Below are 17409 nucleotides of genomic sequence, written 5' to 3'. Positions count from 1 at the left end.
TGGTTTACCTTTAATATTTTCTTTACCTTTATAATTTCTTTCTTTTTTTAGCAGTATTCTCAGAAATTTTATGCTTTTATTTTGTTTGATTGTTTGTTGTATTTGCCTTTTATTGTAGTGTCTAATGTAAATTCTGATACTTTTGGAGATCTCTTTGTTTATAAAACTTATTTATTGAAATTCTAGGTTGTTGGCATTCAACTTTCTTCGTTGTTCCATTCATGCTTTGATGTGGGAGCGGATTTTATTTTCTTTGACCCGCTTTGAACAGTGTTCCTTGTTGCCTTTATTAGTGTTTCTGTTGTTGTCTTTCTGAACTTGTTAATGGCTGTTATCTCTGTATTTTCTAGTGCTCCACTTACAGAGTTACATGTTTTCGTTGTTGGTTTTATTATCATTCGCGATTATTAAATTCAGTTTAATATATATGTTTAACGTAGAATATTATTTTGAGCATTATTTATTCACAATTTGAATGTCATAAATATTGATTTTTAAACCGATTTAAAACTTATTAAATCTTAAAACAAATTAATCAAATAGTATTAACTTTTATCTCACTCTACAGAATGGTTCTCTGTAGCCCTCTTTTTTAGTTAGGTATTGACGTACTTTCATACACTTGTATTTTACTGATTTCGTTGAAAATACATTTAATCGGACTAAAATGCTTTGTTTTATATTATGTATTTGCCACTTTTGCATATATCTTGGTCCAACCTTTTGGTGCCATACTTTAATTTATTAAACATTTCTGCTTTATCTATTGCTGAAGCAGAAACAATCTTTTGGATATTTCAAAAAAACGCTATTGTAATCATCATTAATGCTACCAGTAAGTCATTATTAAAAAATCCTAGCATTATTCCATTCCACATACTTAATTGCTAACAACAGCAAACACATTGCTTTTTATTAGATATTTCTTATACCTAATTCGTAAGATTAGTAATTTAACTGTCTTATGTATCGGAGTTTTTTTTCTAATTAATGATATCCATCGATTACATTTCTGCCGCATCTTATTTTAGCCAACTCCATGCTCCATCCACAATATTGCAAGTGTACACAGCACCGGCACCCCGGTGCACGGCGTCGACCATGACATCGAGTCACATGGCACATGTTACAAACGTCACGGGCCAGTAGCACCTCCTCCATTATTGCCCCCTGTTATCAACAATGTTTGTATCGTACCTCAAATACGCATGATTTACAAAACATCTAACATTCGAAGATGATACTGCAACCGAGCAACGTGGAGTTAACGAAGGTCCACTATTACGAGAAGAACACGCCGGCAAGCGCGAAAACGGTCTCGATAAATACTATTTCTCGAGAAGTACAAAATAATGATAATTGTGATAGAAATGTTATTATTAAGAAGAATATTTTTGGTCATAGATGGGTCTTAAAAATAAACGAGGAAAAGGATGATGTTAAAAAAAAATCGAAAATTAAATTGTTAGTGTATATTTTGGTGTTTTTCTCGATTTCTTTAGTTGTTGGATTTGGAATTTTCTTAACCCTGGGTAAGTAAAACACATTATTATATATATATATATATATATATATATATATATATATATATATATATATATATATATATATATATATATATATATAGATATTAAATTTTTAAGTTTGATCACTTTCTTAAAATATTTCGCTTTATTTTTGACTGCTTCAAATATCCATAGATTAACTTTTATGCACATTTATTTTGTTGTCCTGTAGAAATATTACAATTATCAATAATATTTTTTGAAAAGAGTTTTGAAAGTTATAATTAATCAAAAACACAATTCTGGCACAGCATATATATATATATATATATATATATATATATATATATATATATATATATATATATATATATATATATATATATATATATATATATATATACCACTGGTTGCAGTAAAAACGTAATTAACAAAAACTATAACTTGCTTATGAATTAACAAAATCCATAAATAGTTTAAATAAAGACAAATCCACAATTAATTTCAAGCACAAAATATTAAGACTTAAATTTTAAGTTCATTCTTTTCGGGCTTATACCACAGCAGGCAATAGCGATGTTTACTACACAGCCACGATTTCCAAATTTATAAAAATATTTGGTTTGTCATTTTCTATAATATTTACAATATTCCCTTTTATTTGAAGGTGAATTCTATGGAGGTTCAACGTTTAATCTTTATTTGTGCAAATTGGTGTTCGACTGTCGAGTATATCTTGGTAAAATAATTCAGGCTATCAGTGGAAAAAAAATCATCAGAATGATTCAGTAATCAGAAAATTTACTTCTGTAGCTCGCAGTCCCTTCATTTTTTAAAAGTGAGGTAGCCTGAGAAAATAATAAGACCTCTATTTTCACCTCCCGAAAAATAAATTCATTAAATTTTTCCACAAAAAATTTTTTTGAATTCTATTATTTTGTAAGAGGTAATTAAATTTTAAGAAAAATCTTATGTATATTATTTATGTAAATATATCTTCATTATGCTTCTTATATGATTATTTACGTGACGTAATTATACTTTAAATGTGTTTGTTTAAACTAAAATAACTTAATATTATTAATAATAATACAAGAAAAAAAGGATACTAAATACTAAATATACATAAAAACTCAGTGAAATAGAGTTACTATAAAAGTAGCACCCCTTGTGAGTGTGATTTAAAAATATATATTCAAACAAAGAAATATTCAGCAATTGTATAAATGTAAATAGTAAGTTACATATGCGGACTTACAAAAATACATTAATTTTAATTTTAATATAGTATGTGACACAAATGTAAGTACATGATATTAACTGCAGTAAATTCAAGAAATGTTGTACCTAGTTGGTAATCATGGTCTATTTAAATATTTATTATTTATTACTACTCTCCATCAATCAGTCCTTTATAGAAATGTGTTGTTTTGTTTTCAATCCATTGTTTACATATATATATATATATATATATATATATATATATATATATATATATATATATATATATATATATATATATTGCATAATGTGTGCTACCTTCCAACAAAACAGAACGATGTTGTGGAAGCATAAAGTGATTGTCTCTGAATATTGTTGAATAAACATGGTTAAATTGAAATTTATTAAATTCATAAATTTTGCTATGTAAATACATTATACACGAAAATATATACAGACCAGGAATTGTAAGAATATTGTTTTGTCTAAATATGCCTCTACAAGAATCTCTAAATTTCATTTTATACATTATCCTAACAGCTCTTTTCTGAAGTACGAATATCTGCTCTAATTCAGAGGTACAACCCTAGACTTCAATGCCATATTTGGCTATCGAGTAAAAAGAAAGAGACGTGAAAAATTCTCAATGCATAACATGCGCTACTTAATCTGGATTTCAAATTAGAAATGTGGTTTGACCATTTACAATTTCTGTCTAGAAGTACCCCCAGCAACTTCGTGCAGTCTGTTTTATCTATTGCTGCTTCTATAGTGGCTTGATGGTTTAATAAATTATTTGACTTGAAAATCATATACTTTGATTTCTCTTTATTCAAAACTAATTTGTTGGATAAGAAATAACTGTTGATGGTGAATAGTATCTGTGTAGTTTTATTTTGCAAATTTTGATCAGACGCTCATGTGACTAGAATGTTGGTATCACCCGCATAACTGATGATGTTAACCCCAGTCAGTGAATTAGTTACCAAAGCTATATCATTAATAAATACTATAAAAAGTAGAGGACCCAATACACTACCCTGAGGGATACCATAATGGATATCCAATGTGTTTGATTCGTTTACAAATTCATTAGATGTTATCTTTATTTTTTGTCTTCTATTCTCTAGGTAGGAAGTAGACCATTTTAGAACTACGCCACGAATACCGATCCCCTCAAGTTTTATTAGCAACAAATTATGATCCAAAGTGTCAAAACCCTTGAACAAATCGAGAAATAAACCACATGCCTTCTCTCGTCTGTCCAAAGCATCCAACACTAAGCTGACGAAATTTGCAAGAGCTGTAGTTGTAGACTTAGAAGATGTACAACCATGTTGAAAATTATGCAAAACACCATGCTCATTTAGGAATGCGTTCATTCTAGTATACACCAGAGTTTTAATTATCTTTGAAAACACAGATAAGAGACTTATGGGACGATAGTTGTTAAGGTCATCTTTATCACCACTTTTGAATAAAGGGATTACAATAGAAAGTTTAAACATACTAGGAAATATTCCTTGTTCAAAAGAGGCATTATAAATATCCGTCAGTGGATCGGCGAGAGCATGACTGCATTGTTTTAATAACTTAGGGGAAATCTGATCAAAACCACAACTGTGTTTGGATTTAAAATTTTCGACTATATCTACTAGTTATTTCCTGTGGGTTAGTTGGAAATAAAAACGTAGAACAACTATTACGGTTTTTTTATGCTAATGTAAACCCACCTATTTTAGTAGGATCCAAAGCGGCAAGTAACTTTGGAGCCATTTCAACAAAATGGTGGTTAAATTTGTCTGCTAAATTACTGTTATCATCACTAGGTACTTTTGAGTTATTTTGTTTCCCGACTGTTAAGTATACTAAATGCCAAATACATTTCATTTTATTTGATAATTCGTTTAACTGTCTCATGAAGTGACTACTTTTAGCTGCTTTTAATTTAATTGAATATTCTGCCTTTGCCAAATGAAGGACTGGCCTAAGATTACTATTTTGTTGACAGATCGTTTCTAAAAATTTTAGCTGATCCCTTAAATGGTACAGTTCCTGCGTAAACCAATTCGAACGTGTACATTTTTTAGTTTGACATTTAAGTAGTGAAAAATGGGACCGAAAGTAATTTTGGATAGTATTTAAAAAAGCTAATGATTTATCCTTAACAGAAATTGTATTAAATACCTCTGACCAATTTGTTGACTCAAGGGTTTGAACAAAACGATTTATGTTCCTTTCACTATAATATAGTCCGTTCATATTATGAACGGATGAATATATAGGCATGTGTATATATATAGCATGAATATATATGCCTGTGTTAATGCTACATTGGAACAATTGCGCACGATGATCAGAGATAAAACCTTCCACAACCAATGTTTTTGTGGGTGATTTATGTTTGTAGCAATATAATCAATTTGAGTTTTACTAGTTGCAGTTCCTCTTGTATAATCATTCACAGTTACGGTTAAGCCATAAGAATCTAAAACATTTACCAAGTTCGGCTTACTTAGTGCATTTGATTTGAAATCTATATTAAAATCACCTGTTAATATTATAGCCTTACCTTCGGAGACTAGCACATCAAGTATTAGATCTAGTTTTGACATAGAAACATCAATAGAGCCACGTCCATATATATATATATATATATATATATATATATATATATATATATATATATATATATATATACTGTTATGATGTGTTTTTTTGTTTGAATGATGAGCAATGAGTATTTTTAATAATATAATATATAGGGTTTTTATCGCGGTTCTCAAAGAATTAGCTTGTAAGTACTTTTTTAAATTATCTTTATTATAACTATTATGAAACACACATATATATCTAACCTAGCCAATGTAAATTTAAAATAAACTATCTTTAAATTGATATTCTTATAAAACTAATTAAATTCTATAGACAATGTAAAATTTAAACAAACTATCTTCAAAATTGAAATTGTTATGACACTAACTAAATTATATTAACAAAATTTTGTACCTTTCTTTCACTGAATGCCTAAATGAACTGTTTTCCACTATATAGATTCTAATCACCACTGAATGTCTTCGTACTTCGGTTATCCTTGTTTTTGTGAAATTACTTTTTCCAATTATCAGCTTCTACCAATTTAAGATATAGTTTTCTTCACCATCATTTATAAACCATCAAGCAAACCAGCAAACACCATTTATATTTATTCTTCTTTTCAATATACCAATATCCAATTATTATAAGTTGATTTATACTAATCTCCAATCATAATATAATTTTAATTCCTTCCAATGTCCATCCAATATTCTTCTAATATACTTTTATAATCTTCAATAATTATTTGTGTATAATTATAAATGTGCATTAAATATATGCATAATTTTTAATCTTCTTTTAACTCACTATATTAAACAATTGGACTATCTCCAACTAACTTTCATATTTCTTATTAAACTGCTTGACTGACTTACTAAAACTGTGAACAATTGACTTCACTAACTAATCTACTAACTTTCATAATAAACTGCTTGACTTCAGACTAAAAACTCCTATCTTGAATCCAAATCACGGGTATTTATATCTTTTTGGATATTCCAGAACCATCTGGTAAGAGATCATGTTCCATTCGTTCTATTAACTTCTATATAGATGTTCTCGAAAAAAATATCTGTTCGATCCACCGCCATAATCATTATTCCAGAATGTTCGACCGTAAACAATGGTCACACTCTGCACTCTGGAGAATTCGTTAATGTTCCATTGATAATTTTGTTGACATTTAGGCTTTTCAGATCAGAATAAACATTCAAATTAGTAACTAACACTCTAATTTAATAAAATACACAATTCAAACAATACATTATTATAACCCCACTTTATATTCCCAATTATTTCCTAAAATGTCAACTTGGAGACAGAGTTTGTATAGTTGGTTGCCTAGTCACATGGCTCACTTAAATGTATCTACCACATTATAATTACTAAAATACAACTTTTTACAATTATTATATGCTAATTTCTTAAAATGCCCTCACATAAATATATTTTTATAAATTTCTCTAGTATATAACTTATTTAAAATAATCAAATACTTTTTTATATCTAATATTATGTAGTATATAACTTATAAATTATTTTCTATAAACCCCAATTGTCACAATACATATATATATATATATATATACATATATATATATATATATATGAAACGACTTGGTTTGGAAACGAAAAATAATTGGTTTGACGATGAATACAATAATGCAACACAAGAAAAAAATGAAGCACACAGAAAGGTGCTGATCCGACGAACAAGAACAACTGTAGAGAATTGACAAAGAGACGTGAAGAATAGAGGATACACAAAAGAAAAAAATGAAACTACTTAAATGAGAAAATATATAGAAAACCTGAACAGAGAGAAAGAATTCGGAGCGTTCTATAAAATAGTTCAAACATCAACAGTAAAGACTTCAAGGCAACCACAAGTCAATACAGAAGTCAGAATGGCGACCTATTAACAACAAGGAAAGATTTATTGAATAGATGGGTGGAATACTTTTACCAGGCACAGGAGAAAGAAGAAAAAACCTGGAAGACGAAAAAGATGAGCTAAAGGGAACAGACGAGAGGGAAGAGGAACCACCAACTACTCTTGTAGTTAAAGATGCAGTTAAAAAAACTAGCCAGAAACAAATCACCCGAAATAGATAATCTTTCAGAAGGTGGCCATGATACCATAATGGCATTAGAGCAGCTTATAAAAGAAATATGGACACAGAAATCGCTTCCCAATGATTGGAATATTAAAATACTTTGCAGCATACACAAAAAAGGAGATATTTTTGAATGCTCTAACCACGGAGAAATTACGCTTCTAAATGCAGCGTATAAAATATTTTCCACACCACTATGTCTCCGTGTGGCACCATATACAGAACGGATAGTGGGAAAATACCAGGCTGGTTTCAGAGGTGGTAAATCGACAATTTATCAGATTGTAACCCTCAGACAAATTTTAGAAAAAACACTGGAATGTGGTATAGATACTAATCACGTACATATTTATAGACTACAAAGCAGCTTACGACTCTGTAAATAAAAGAGAAATGTTCAAAGTAATGAAAGAGCTAGGAATACCAAACCAGTTGGTAAATTTGAGAAAACTAACTCTTGAAAAAGTTAAATGTAGAATACGAATTCATGGTGAGTTGCCTGAACCTTTTAAAACAAATAACGGGCTGCGCCAGGGACACCTTCTCTCCTGTACACTGTTCAATCTGGCTAAGGAAAAAGTAATATGTATATTATAAATCACAACCATTGGTTTATTGTATAATAAATCAGTGCAAATCCTTGCCTATGATTAGATATGTTGATGATATCAATATTGTTGGGAGAACGAGAAACGCTGTACGAGAGGCGAATATAGCATGAAAAGAACCATCTACAAAAATGGGTTCAATAATAATTACCAACAAAATGAAGTATATGAAAATAAGCACGCAATTACAAATCCTATGGTCACTTGTTATAGAAAACGACGTCATCGAAGCAGTGGACGAATTTATATACCTGGAAGCGCTCCTTAATACTCAAAATAATACCACTACCGAGATTAGCCGCAGAATTTGCACGCCTAATAGATGCTATTTTGGTCTCAATCTTCTCATTAAATCCAAAATTATATCGAGAAATACGAAAATATACCTCGACAAAACAATAATACGCCCAGTCCAACATATGGTTTAGAGACCTGGACTCTTAACTAAAAGTAATGCAAACTAAAACTACTAAAGCGAATCTATGAAGCGGTGAATGACAATAAAGTGTGAAGAAGACGATACAACTTCGAACTTTATAGAATATACCAGGAACCAGATATCGTAAAACATATTAAGATAGGGCATTTGAGACGGATAGGACATGTTATGCGGATGGAACAAAATAACCCAGCTAGAAAAACGCTCTTTGATAGACCCATTTTTCAGAAAAGAAGACGAAGACCCAGAAGAAGGTTCCTTGATAACATCGATGAAGACATGAGAATGAAAAATAAGGGAATACGAGCTTGGCGGAAGAAGGCGATGGATAGGACGAATGGAGAGAAATTATTGAGGAGGCTAGGACCTACGCAACGTTGTAAAGTCAGATTTATGATGATGATGTATTATTTATAATTATTATTTATATAAATAATATACATTTTTTTCTGTTTATTTACGATTACAATCTGGTCAAAAATAACCAAGAAGCAATATCTTAAATAATTTTATAATATTTGTATATCTGAAATTAGGGCACCGAACCTACCTTTATTAGTGTTCATGCTGTTCGTAGTCAAACAGTCATAGATATTACGCTGGCAACAGCTGAAATATCGAATAAAATTCAGAACTGGCAGATATCGGAGGATATTTCTATGTCTGACCACCGCTGGCTAACCCATAATATTAGTCTGGAAAAAAGCCTTATCAAATCGCGCGACCCTAGGAGGACGGATGTAGAACTCTACAACCGACTCTTAGAAGATACTCTGCGGAATGAAAAGGCTTCAACTCCAGGAATTAATACAGAATTGGAAAGGTATACGGTATCTATCCAAAACAAAATATGCTATGCTTATAAAAAATCCTGTCCAATAAGGATGGTCCAGGAAAGTCGCAAAACCAACTCTTGGTGGTGCACTGAATTGGAACATCTTAGAAACATAGCAAGAACAGCTTTTAATAGAGCGAAACGCACCAAACACAAAGAGCTGCTTGGAGAACCTTCTGTGAGCAAATCGAAGATTTCCCGCAGGCTTCAAGGCTACAAAAAGCGCTCTCAAAGAACCCACATCGGCATGTCGGCATACTAACGAAGGAAGATAGGAACAAAACTTCCAACCTTCGCGAAAGTGCTGAGGTCCTGATGAAAACACACTTTCCCGGTTTTAGTACCCTCAACAAACAACTGGCATCTCGCCAGAACAATGATTAATGAGGAAAAGGTAAAATGGGCCATATCGTACTTCACCCCTTTCAAATCACCAGGGCCTGACGGCATATATCCAGCCCTACTACGATGGGGACTGGATATCCTTTTGCCGCACCTTGTGGAAATATTCAGAGCCTCTTTGGTTCTGAGATATATTCCTAGGAAGTGGAGAAAGGTACGTGTGGTCTTCATACCAAAACCAGGTAGGATGGTTTTACACCCTACCAAAGGCTTTCCGACCAATTAGCCTAACATCCTTTCTGTTGAAAACGATGGAAAGGCTGTGCGAGAGGTAGATAAGGGATGAAGTTCTGGTCCATAACCCACTTCACCCAAATCAACATGCATATACTTCGGGAAGATCTACCGATTCTGCACTGCATCATGTAGTGGGAAGAATTGAAAGATCGCTGGATAATAAAGAATCCACCCTAGGTATATTCATCGACATTGAGGGAGCGTTTGATAAAACCACATTTCCAACTATCACCCAACAGCTCAACGTCAGGAATATTCCCCTGGCCATAAGCGAATGGATATTCAGTATGCTCTCTAATAGAGCAATAAGCATAAATGTAGACGACGTTTCTGTTAGAGGCATGGTTACGAGGGGTGTACACAGGGAGGGGTGCTATCACCATACTCTGGAACATAGTTCTAGATACCCTGGTTGACCAACTCAGCAGCAACGGGTTCTACACAATAGCCTATGCAGACGATATTGCTGTCCTGCAAAGCGGTAAGTTTGAGAACACACTATGTGAGAGATCTCAAGTTGCTCTTCGACTAATAGAAACATGGTGCAAGAAACACTCATTATCTATAAATCCTAAGAAAACAGAGATGGTCCTCTTTACCAGGAAAAGAAGAATCACGGGCTTAATACCCCCAAGGATTCTAAACTACAGTCTAAATTTTTCTGACGAGGTGAAGTACCTTGGTATTACCCTTGACAGGAAGTTAACATGGAGCTCACACTTAGATGGTAGAGCTAAAAGAGCATATATTGCCTATGAGTAGTGTCGACGAACGGTCAGACGCACCTGGGGCCTCACGCCCAGGGTGATCGCCTGGGTCTACACCGCTGTCATTAGGTCAATGCTAACTTACGGAGCTATTGCTTGGGTACCAAAAATGCTACAGGCAACAGCGATTAACAAACTAAACCATATTCAGCGGATGGCTTGCATAAATATAACAGGGGCCATGAAAACAAAACCAACTGCTGCAATGGAGTTGATCATTGGCATCACGCCTCTAGATATATATGTCAAAGAGGTGGCGCTAGTGACAATGATGCGACTGCGCTCAGCTGGTGCAAACCTTGATGTAGGAATGGGACAATTGAGAACTCGTTTCTGGCGGGGAGAGCTATGTGCGTTACCACTGCTACAGGTAGGCTGCGACTCAATTGAACCAAAGTTTGTCTTTAACAAACCTTACAAAATTGAAACAAGACAGTGTATGGAGACAAACGTGGCAAATGCCTATTGCATATACACCGATGGCTCCAAAATGAAAGAAGGCTCAGGATGCAGGATATACTCCAGATCACTGAACCTAAGAATAAAGTGGGGTATGGGCAAAAATGCCAGCGTAGTTCAGACAGAACTGACTGGTATCTCCATAGCCGCAAAAGAGATAACCCAAAAAGTTATAGCAGGAAAAACTATAATGATCTGCACAGATAGCAAACAAGCGCTACTAACCTTGAATAGACCACGTGTCACATCAGGTTTAGTAATGGAGTGTTACTAACTCAAGCTTCGGATGGTAATACCATCATCCTGATGTGGGTTAAAGGACACAATAGGAATAAAGGCAACCGCATTGCTGACCAATTATCTAGGAAGACAGCAGGCCTAAGACTCTTAGGACCTGGGGATCTTTTTGGTTGGTCAACTACAACAATCGCGGAAATTGTCAAATGTCACTCCCATATGCAAACCGTAAAAAGATGGGAAGAAGGGAAAGGATGTAAACTTGCCAGGGTAACACTAAGTAACCTTGAGGAGTCAACATCAAAGAAGTACTTGGGAATGACCAGGAAAAATCTACGTTTGGCAGTTGGTTTTTTAACTGGTCATTGTCAACTAAGCAAACACCTCCACACACTGGGGCTAGCAGACACACCTCTATGTAGAAAGTGTGAACGAGAAGACGAAACTGTAGAGCATGTCCTATGTGAATGCCCAGAGTTATCGTTAATACGAGAGTACGCGTCTGGCGAGTCCTGGCCGACACCTGCCCACATAAGAGAGATGTCTCCTGGTGAGTTGTCCACTTTCCTAGAAATGACAGGATGGACAATGAGCTAAGGGTGACAGCTCCCTGGGAGAATACACAATGGGTCAATCGTGGCCTAAGTGCTGTGAAACTTAACTCGCCCTCCCTACTCTACATATACAGAACCAAGAAGCAATTTTAATATATCCTAAATTACTAAAGTTGCTTGAAATCAAGAGTTTATTCTATGGTGTTCTCTTAATCTATTCTGATAACTAAAGCACTAATGTTAACATACATCACGCACATAAGCACCATGCTCTGCGTTTTCACTGTCACTTAAACTAATTCGAAGGGATTTATCCTCTTCAGTCTTCTAGTTAGCCCTGTGTTGTCAAGGAGCTAGATTGCTTCAACATTCACATGGGTATGGAGTCGTTTTTCATTATTTTAAGCCGTCTTCTCGATAACTGTAGCCACAGTTTCGATACCCAGGTCCTTATGGAGGTCGCTGTTCCTCACGTACCGAGAAACATTCACAATGTTTCTCAATACTTTATTTTGAAATTTCTGGATTATGTCTATATTACTTTTCTTGGCACACCCACAGAGTTGGCTACTATAAGTACAAATAGGTCATAGTATTTGTTTAAAAAGTAAAAGCTTGTTGTGTATAGATAGAGAGAACTTTCTTAAAAGCATCCAATAGATTTTTTTGTAACTTATGCCAAGTGCTTCCCTTTTTTCTTAACATGAACTTTCCAGCGTTGTTGTGCATCTAATGTTATACCTAGCTATTTTGCAGTATTTGCATATGGTACTTGGTTAATATGTAACTGGTATATTTTGTATCTTTTTATTGGTAAAGTTAACGTGTACAGATTTATTTTGTTCAGCCTAATTTTCCATTTTTTTGTCCAGGAATATGTTTTGTTAACTGCTGTTTGTAGTTTGTTTATTGCCTCTTCGATAGTGTCATCAACCGCTAAAATGACGTTATTGTCAGCAAAGATGACAATGGTATTATGTTTTAATACAGGTATATCGTTTTTAAAGTGTCTGTTAAATATATAAATAAGATTGCAAACTTTTTCAATATTTACATACTTTATCGAAGGCTTGAGCAACATCAAGAAATATAATAGAAATTACCTTGTTTTCTTCTAATGATTTTTTTCAAACTTTGCTCATCTTCTTGGCTTTCATTGGGTTTGAACGTGTTTTCAAGATTTTTAGCAAATCTGAATGCTTTTTCTTCATTGCTTCTGGCCCAATTACCGTTCTCTAGTATAATGGGTGGGGAGTGGATAATTGATCTTTTTAGTATTTTTTTTTGCAGCTTTCCATAAAGAGTAGAATCAGTTCTATTTTCATCCGTTAAATTTTGTAAGTATGTATTAACTGTTTCATTCTTTAGTTGTTGGATTTCTTTTTTGAGTTCTTGACTTGCATTGTTTAGTCTTGTTTTATCTTGAGGAAACCTAGTTTGTTGCCATATTCTTCTTAGTTTTTATTTATCGGTTATTATTTTCTTATTTCCTTTGATTAACTATTTCTCGAGGTCATGGATCGCCTGCAACTCTTGTTGATGTTGAAGCAACCCATTGGCATTCCATTCCACGATTCTGATTTTACTAGCCATTTATGAATTTGGGAATAGCTTCATTGGCGCTATGTTCCAGGCGAATATTTCTTTCATTAAATTTTTTTATTTTATTTAGTATCTGTAGAGCCGAGTCTGATTCTTTCTCATTCTGGTTTTCCATGTGTACATTTGCAATGTTAATTTTTAATGCATTGCTATATTTCTTATTTGCAGTAGCTCTCCCTGTTTGTTTCCAAACAGCAACATTTTCTTTATTTGTATTTACTCTTCTTTCTGGAGGATTTGGTAAGTTGTTCTTTTTTTTTATTTCTGTTTTATATTTTCTGCATCTCCTTTGGGACAATACAGCCTCTGTAGTTAGAAGGATGCTTTTCACCACAATAGACCCATTTTGGTTTTGCGATTTTTGGCTTGTCACAATCTGAAGTTAAATTCTTTTTAGTAAATTTAACACATCCTGGTTCTCTGAAACAGTATTTCCAGGTATGCCCTTATGCTTGGCATCTCTTACATTGTGGCACTAACTTAGAGCTCTTAACTGGCTGAATCTCCACTCTTAATTCCAAGGTGTGTGTAATCCCATAAATCTTATTGACATATTCATCTTGCTTAAAGTTTACTATGAACATGTCTAATGGCTGTTTAGTTTGCCGTTTAATCTTATAACCGCAGATATAGACTATTTGTATTAATAGGCGTGGCATACGGGTTCTCTAGAATGCCTGTGGACGATGGTTTGTTACCCCCGCTATTTTTTGAGTAAATACAGGTTATGATATTTAGCCTATCATTGTATCATTTACACGCGCTGTTAGCTTGCAAAATAAAAGTTATTGTAGTACGCAAAATGAGTAAATCGTGGAAAAATAAACAAAAGTTAAGTGAAGATGAACTTAGACGAATTTTAGATGAGAGCGATTTTTTTGAAAGTGACAGTGAGTCGAAAAATTCGTTGAACGATTACAATTTTGACCAATCCAGTGATGGCACTAGTGAAGATAGTTATCTGGGAACTGCAAATGTTGATAATAAGAACACTTTTAAAAGAAAAACTTCCGGCATGTATGACCAGTTTTCGAAAAAAATTAAAATAACTGAAAATATACCATCTACATCTACAGGGAGAGTGCAACAAGTAAGTAACAAAACTAATTCTCAAACTGACGGGAATCAGTCACAAAATAATGAACACATTAATTCCGAAATTGAAATTGAAGAATCCGCATTAGATTTGTCAGAAAATACAATAATTTGGGGAGATACTGATAGTAATAAGTTAAATCAATTAAAATTTGATGACGAAATTATGAATTTTAGAAATGTTGATCATATGAAAGATAAATTACCTATTAACTTCTATTTGCTGTTTCTGGAACCTGTTTTAGATTTACTTGTTACTGAAACTAACCGATACTTTGAACAAGCTTTGATCGACGGAATTTGAAATGACAACATATCAAAGAATGGTATGATTTCTAAATGGATTCCTACGACACGAGAGGAAATGAAAGTATTTTTTGGCCTGATAATATGGATGGGACTAAATAAAAAACCAAGGTTTCGAGATTATTGGAGTACAAATAGGTGTTATAGAAACGAAATTTCTGCTATCTGTGGTATTAGTCGTAACAGATTTGACAGTCTGATGCATTTCTTACATGTTGCCAATAACGAAGCTGCTCCTGAAAATGATAAGCTATATAAAATTAGTCCAGCACTTAAAATTCTAAACAAACAATTTCAAAAAGTATGTATTTTAGGTGAGAAACTTTGCATAGACGAGACTATGGTGCCTTTCCGTGGTAGATTAGGATTTCGACAGTACATACCTGGCAAAAGACATAAGTACGGAATAAAACTGTTCAAAGTATGTATTCCGAATGGTTACACTTATAATGTAAAGGTGTACGGTGGAAAAGGGACTGTACCTATCAACAAGAGTGTATCTATGGATGTGGTTATGGAGTTGATGGCAAAATTGTTAAATCATGGACGAACTCTTGCCATAGATAACTATTACACCAGTGTTACATTGGCTCACGAGATAAATAAAAACAAAACATTTGTAATTGGAACACTGCGAGGAAAGAGAAAGTTAAATCCTCAAAACATTGTTAAAAGCAAATTACAAAAAGGTGGAATGAAAGTACTTCAGAGTAGTTCAAAGGTTATTGTTGGAAAATGGAGAGATAAGAGAGAGGTGTTATTTTTGACCACGAAATCTGTTCCGGAAATGATAGATTTTGTAACCAAAAGAGGTATAGTCAAAAAACCTTCCAGTATTGTCGAATATAATTCAATAAAATCATATGTAGATGTATCCGACCAAAAGGCCGCTTATGCTTCAACGATTCGCAAGGGTGTCAAGTGGTACCGAAAAGTTTTACTCGAACTGCTTACAAACACGGCAGTAGTAAACAGTCAATGTATGTATCAACATATTACAGGAAATCGTATTAACATCACACAGTTTCGTGAAGATTTGGTACAATCACTGGTAAAGAAAATAAATGTAGAAGTTCTTCCTCATTCACCACATACCCTTCAGGAAACTGAAACAAGAGGACGATGTAGTTTATGCTATAAAAACTATGCTAACAGATATGGAAGGAATAGTGCAATGAAAAATGCAAAGAAGGTAAAAACAAGGTGTTTCGAATGTCAAAAGAACTCTGGTTTCATGTGTTCTGATTGTTTTTTTGCGACACATAATTGTTATGTAAAAAAATAAATGGCTTGTTGTTAGTATGGCTTTTATTGAATATATGTGCCGTGGGACATATAAGGTGCACATAGGTTGTTCGAAATAAAATTAATTAAGTATTTCTTACTAGCCTATGTGTACCACATATAACCACACTTATTGTTTTGAAAAATCATGTTCGTGTTTTAACAAAAATGTGTTTTAATTGTTCTTAACATTAATCTTCAAGTCCTTATATCAAAAAAGTATAATGGGTTGGCATAAAGTTTTTCAAATTATGGCCTGGGAGTTAAAGTGTTAATAAACAATAAAAAAATAATTTTAAGAAAAATGTTATCTTGGGTCCCATTGGTCATAGAAGACTTTTTTAAATATTGTGTTTTTTCATCATCTTTTCAGTGAGCCTACTTACAAGTGCATTACAAAAAGTATAATAGTGATTATAAATGTTTATAAGTTTTTTTTATAATTAAACAATTTTAATAAAATGTTAAATTTTTTTTTAATATATCTTAAACTGAAGCCTCAAAAAATCAATTGTGTTTTACTAAATACTTCTAGAGTCACTTTTTGGGCAAGTACAAAAGAAATTGAATAACTTATAAAGTATTTGACAGATCTAGCTGAGATTTAGCACACTTTACTAACTCACTAATTGTCATAATTTCAAGTAGTTAAATTACATGTCAATATGCCCAACACAAAGTTATTAACATATCAATTATGTAAAAAGTGTTTGTATTAATCTCGGACAATTATTTATGTATTTTAATTTAGCAAGACTAACTGTAGTAAGATCTAAAATATTTTATAAGTAGGTAAAAATGATGTTTTTTTTCACTTTTCATGATTGTTTAAAAAACAAAGCAAAATTAGCTGTAGGTCTTCACGGATTTGTCATCAGCTACCCATTATATACATTTTAGAACCTTCAAAATCTGTATAAGATTTGTTTAACGTTTTTTTCTTTACTATTAACATAGTTGCTCTTTTTGCAATGTTCTCTTTTAACAGTTTTAATCCCAATTCTTTTAAAAATACTGTACTATTATGTGCTGTGGGGTCATTATTAGTTTTATAAATGATGAATGCATTGATAGCGGCAACATTTAGTAGTCCATAAAATATTATTAACGGCCATCTTCGAGTATTTCTCTTCACACTGTATG

At 33.0% G+C, this 17409-nt stretch overlaps 1 protein-coding gene across 1 annotated transcript in view; it reads left to right on the top strand.

Moving 5' to 3' along the window:
* The first annotated feature begins 1211 nt into the window (after positions 1-1211).
* Positions 1212-17409, top strand: part of LOC140435641 (uncharacterized) — a 235183-nt gene continuing 218985 nt past the window's right edge. The window contains exon 1 of the mRNA XM_072524370.1: positions 1212-1532. Coding sequence (XP_072380471.1) covers positions 1238-1532 — 295 coding nt within the window. The 5' untranslated portion in view covers positions 1212-1237. The remainder of the gene's footprint in view (positions 1533-17409) is intronic.

This window comes from Diabrotica undecimpunctata, chromosome 3, assembly GCF_040954645.1.
Source record: "Diabrotica undecimpunctata isolate CICGRU chromosome 3, icDiaUnde3, whole genome shotgun sequence".
Classification (NCBI taxonomy): Eukaryota; Metazoa; Arthropoda; class Insecta; order Coleoptera; family Chrysomelidae; genus Diabrotica; species Diabrotica undecimpunctata.
The sequence above is the reverse complement of the archived record's forward strand: the minus strand, read 5'-3'. Positions and strand labels throughout refer to the sequence as shown.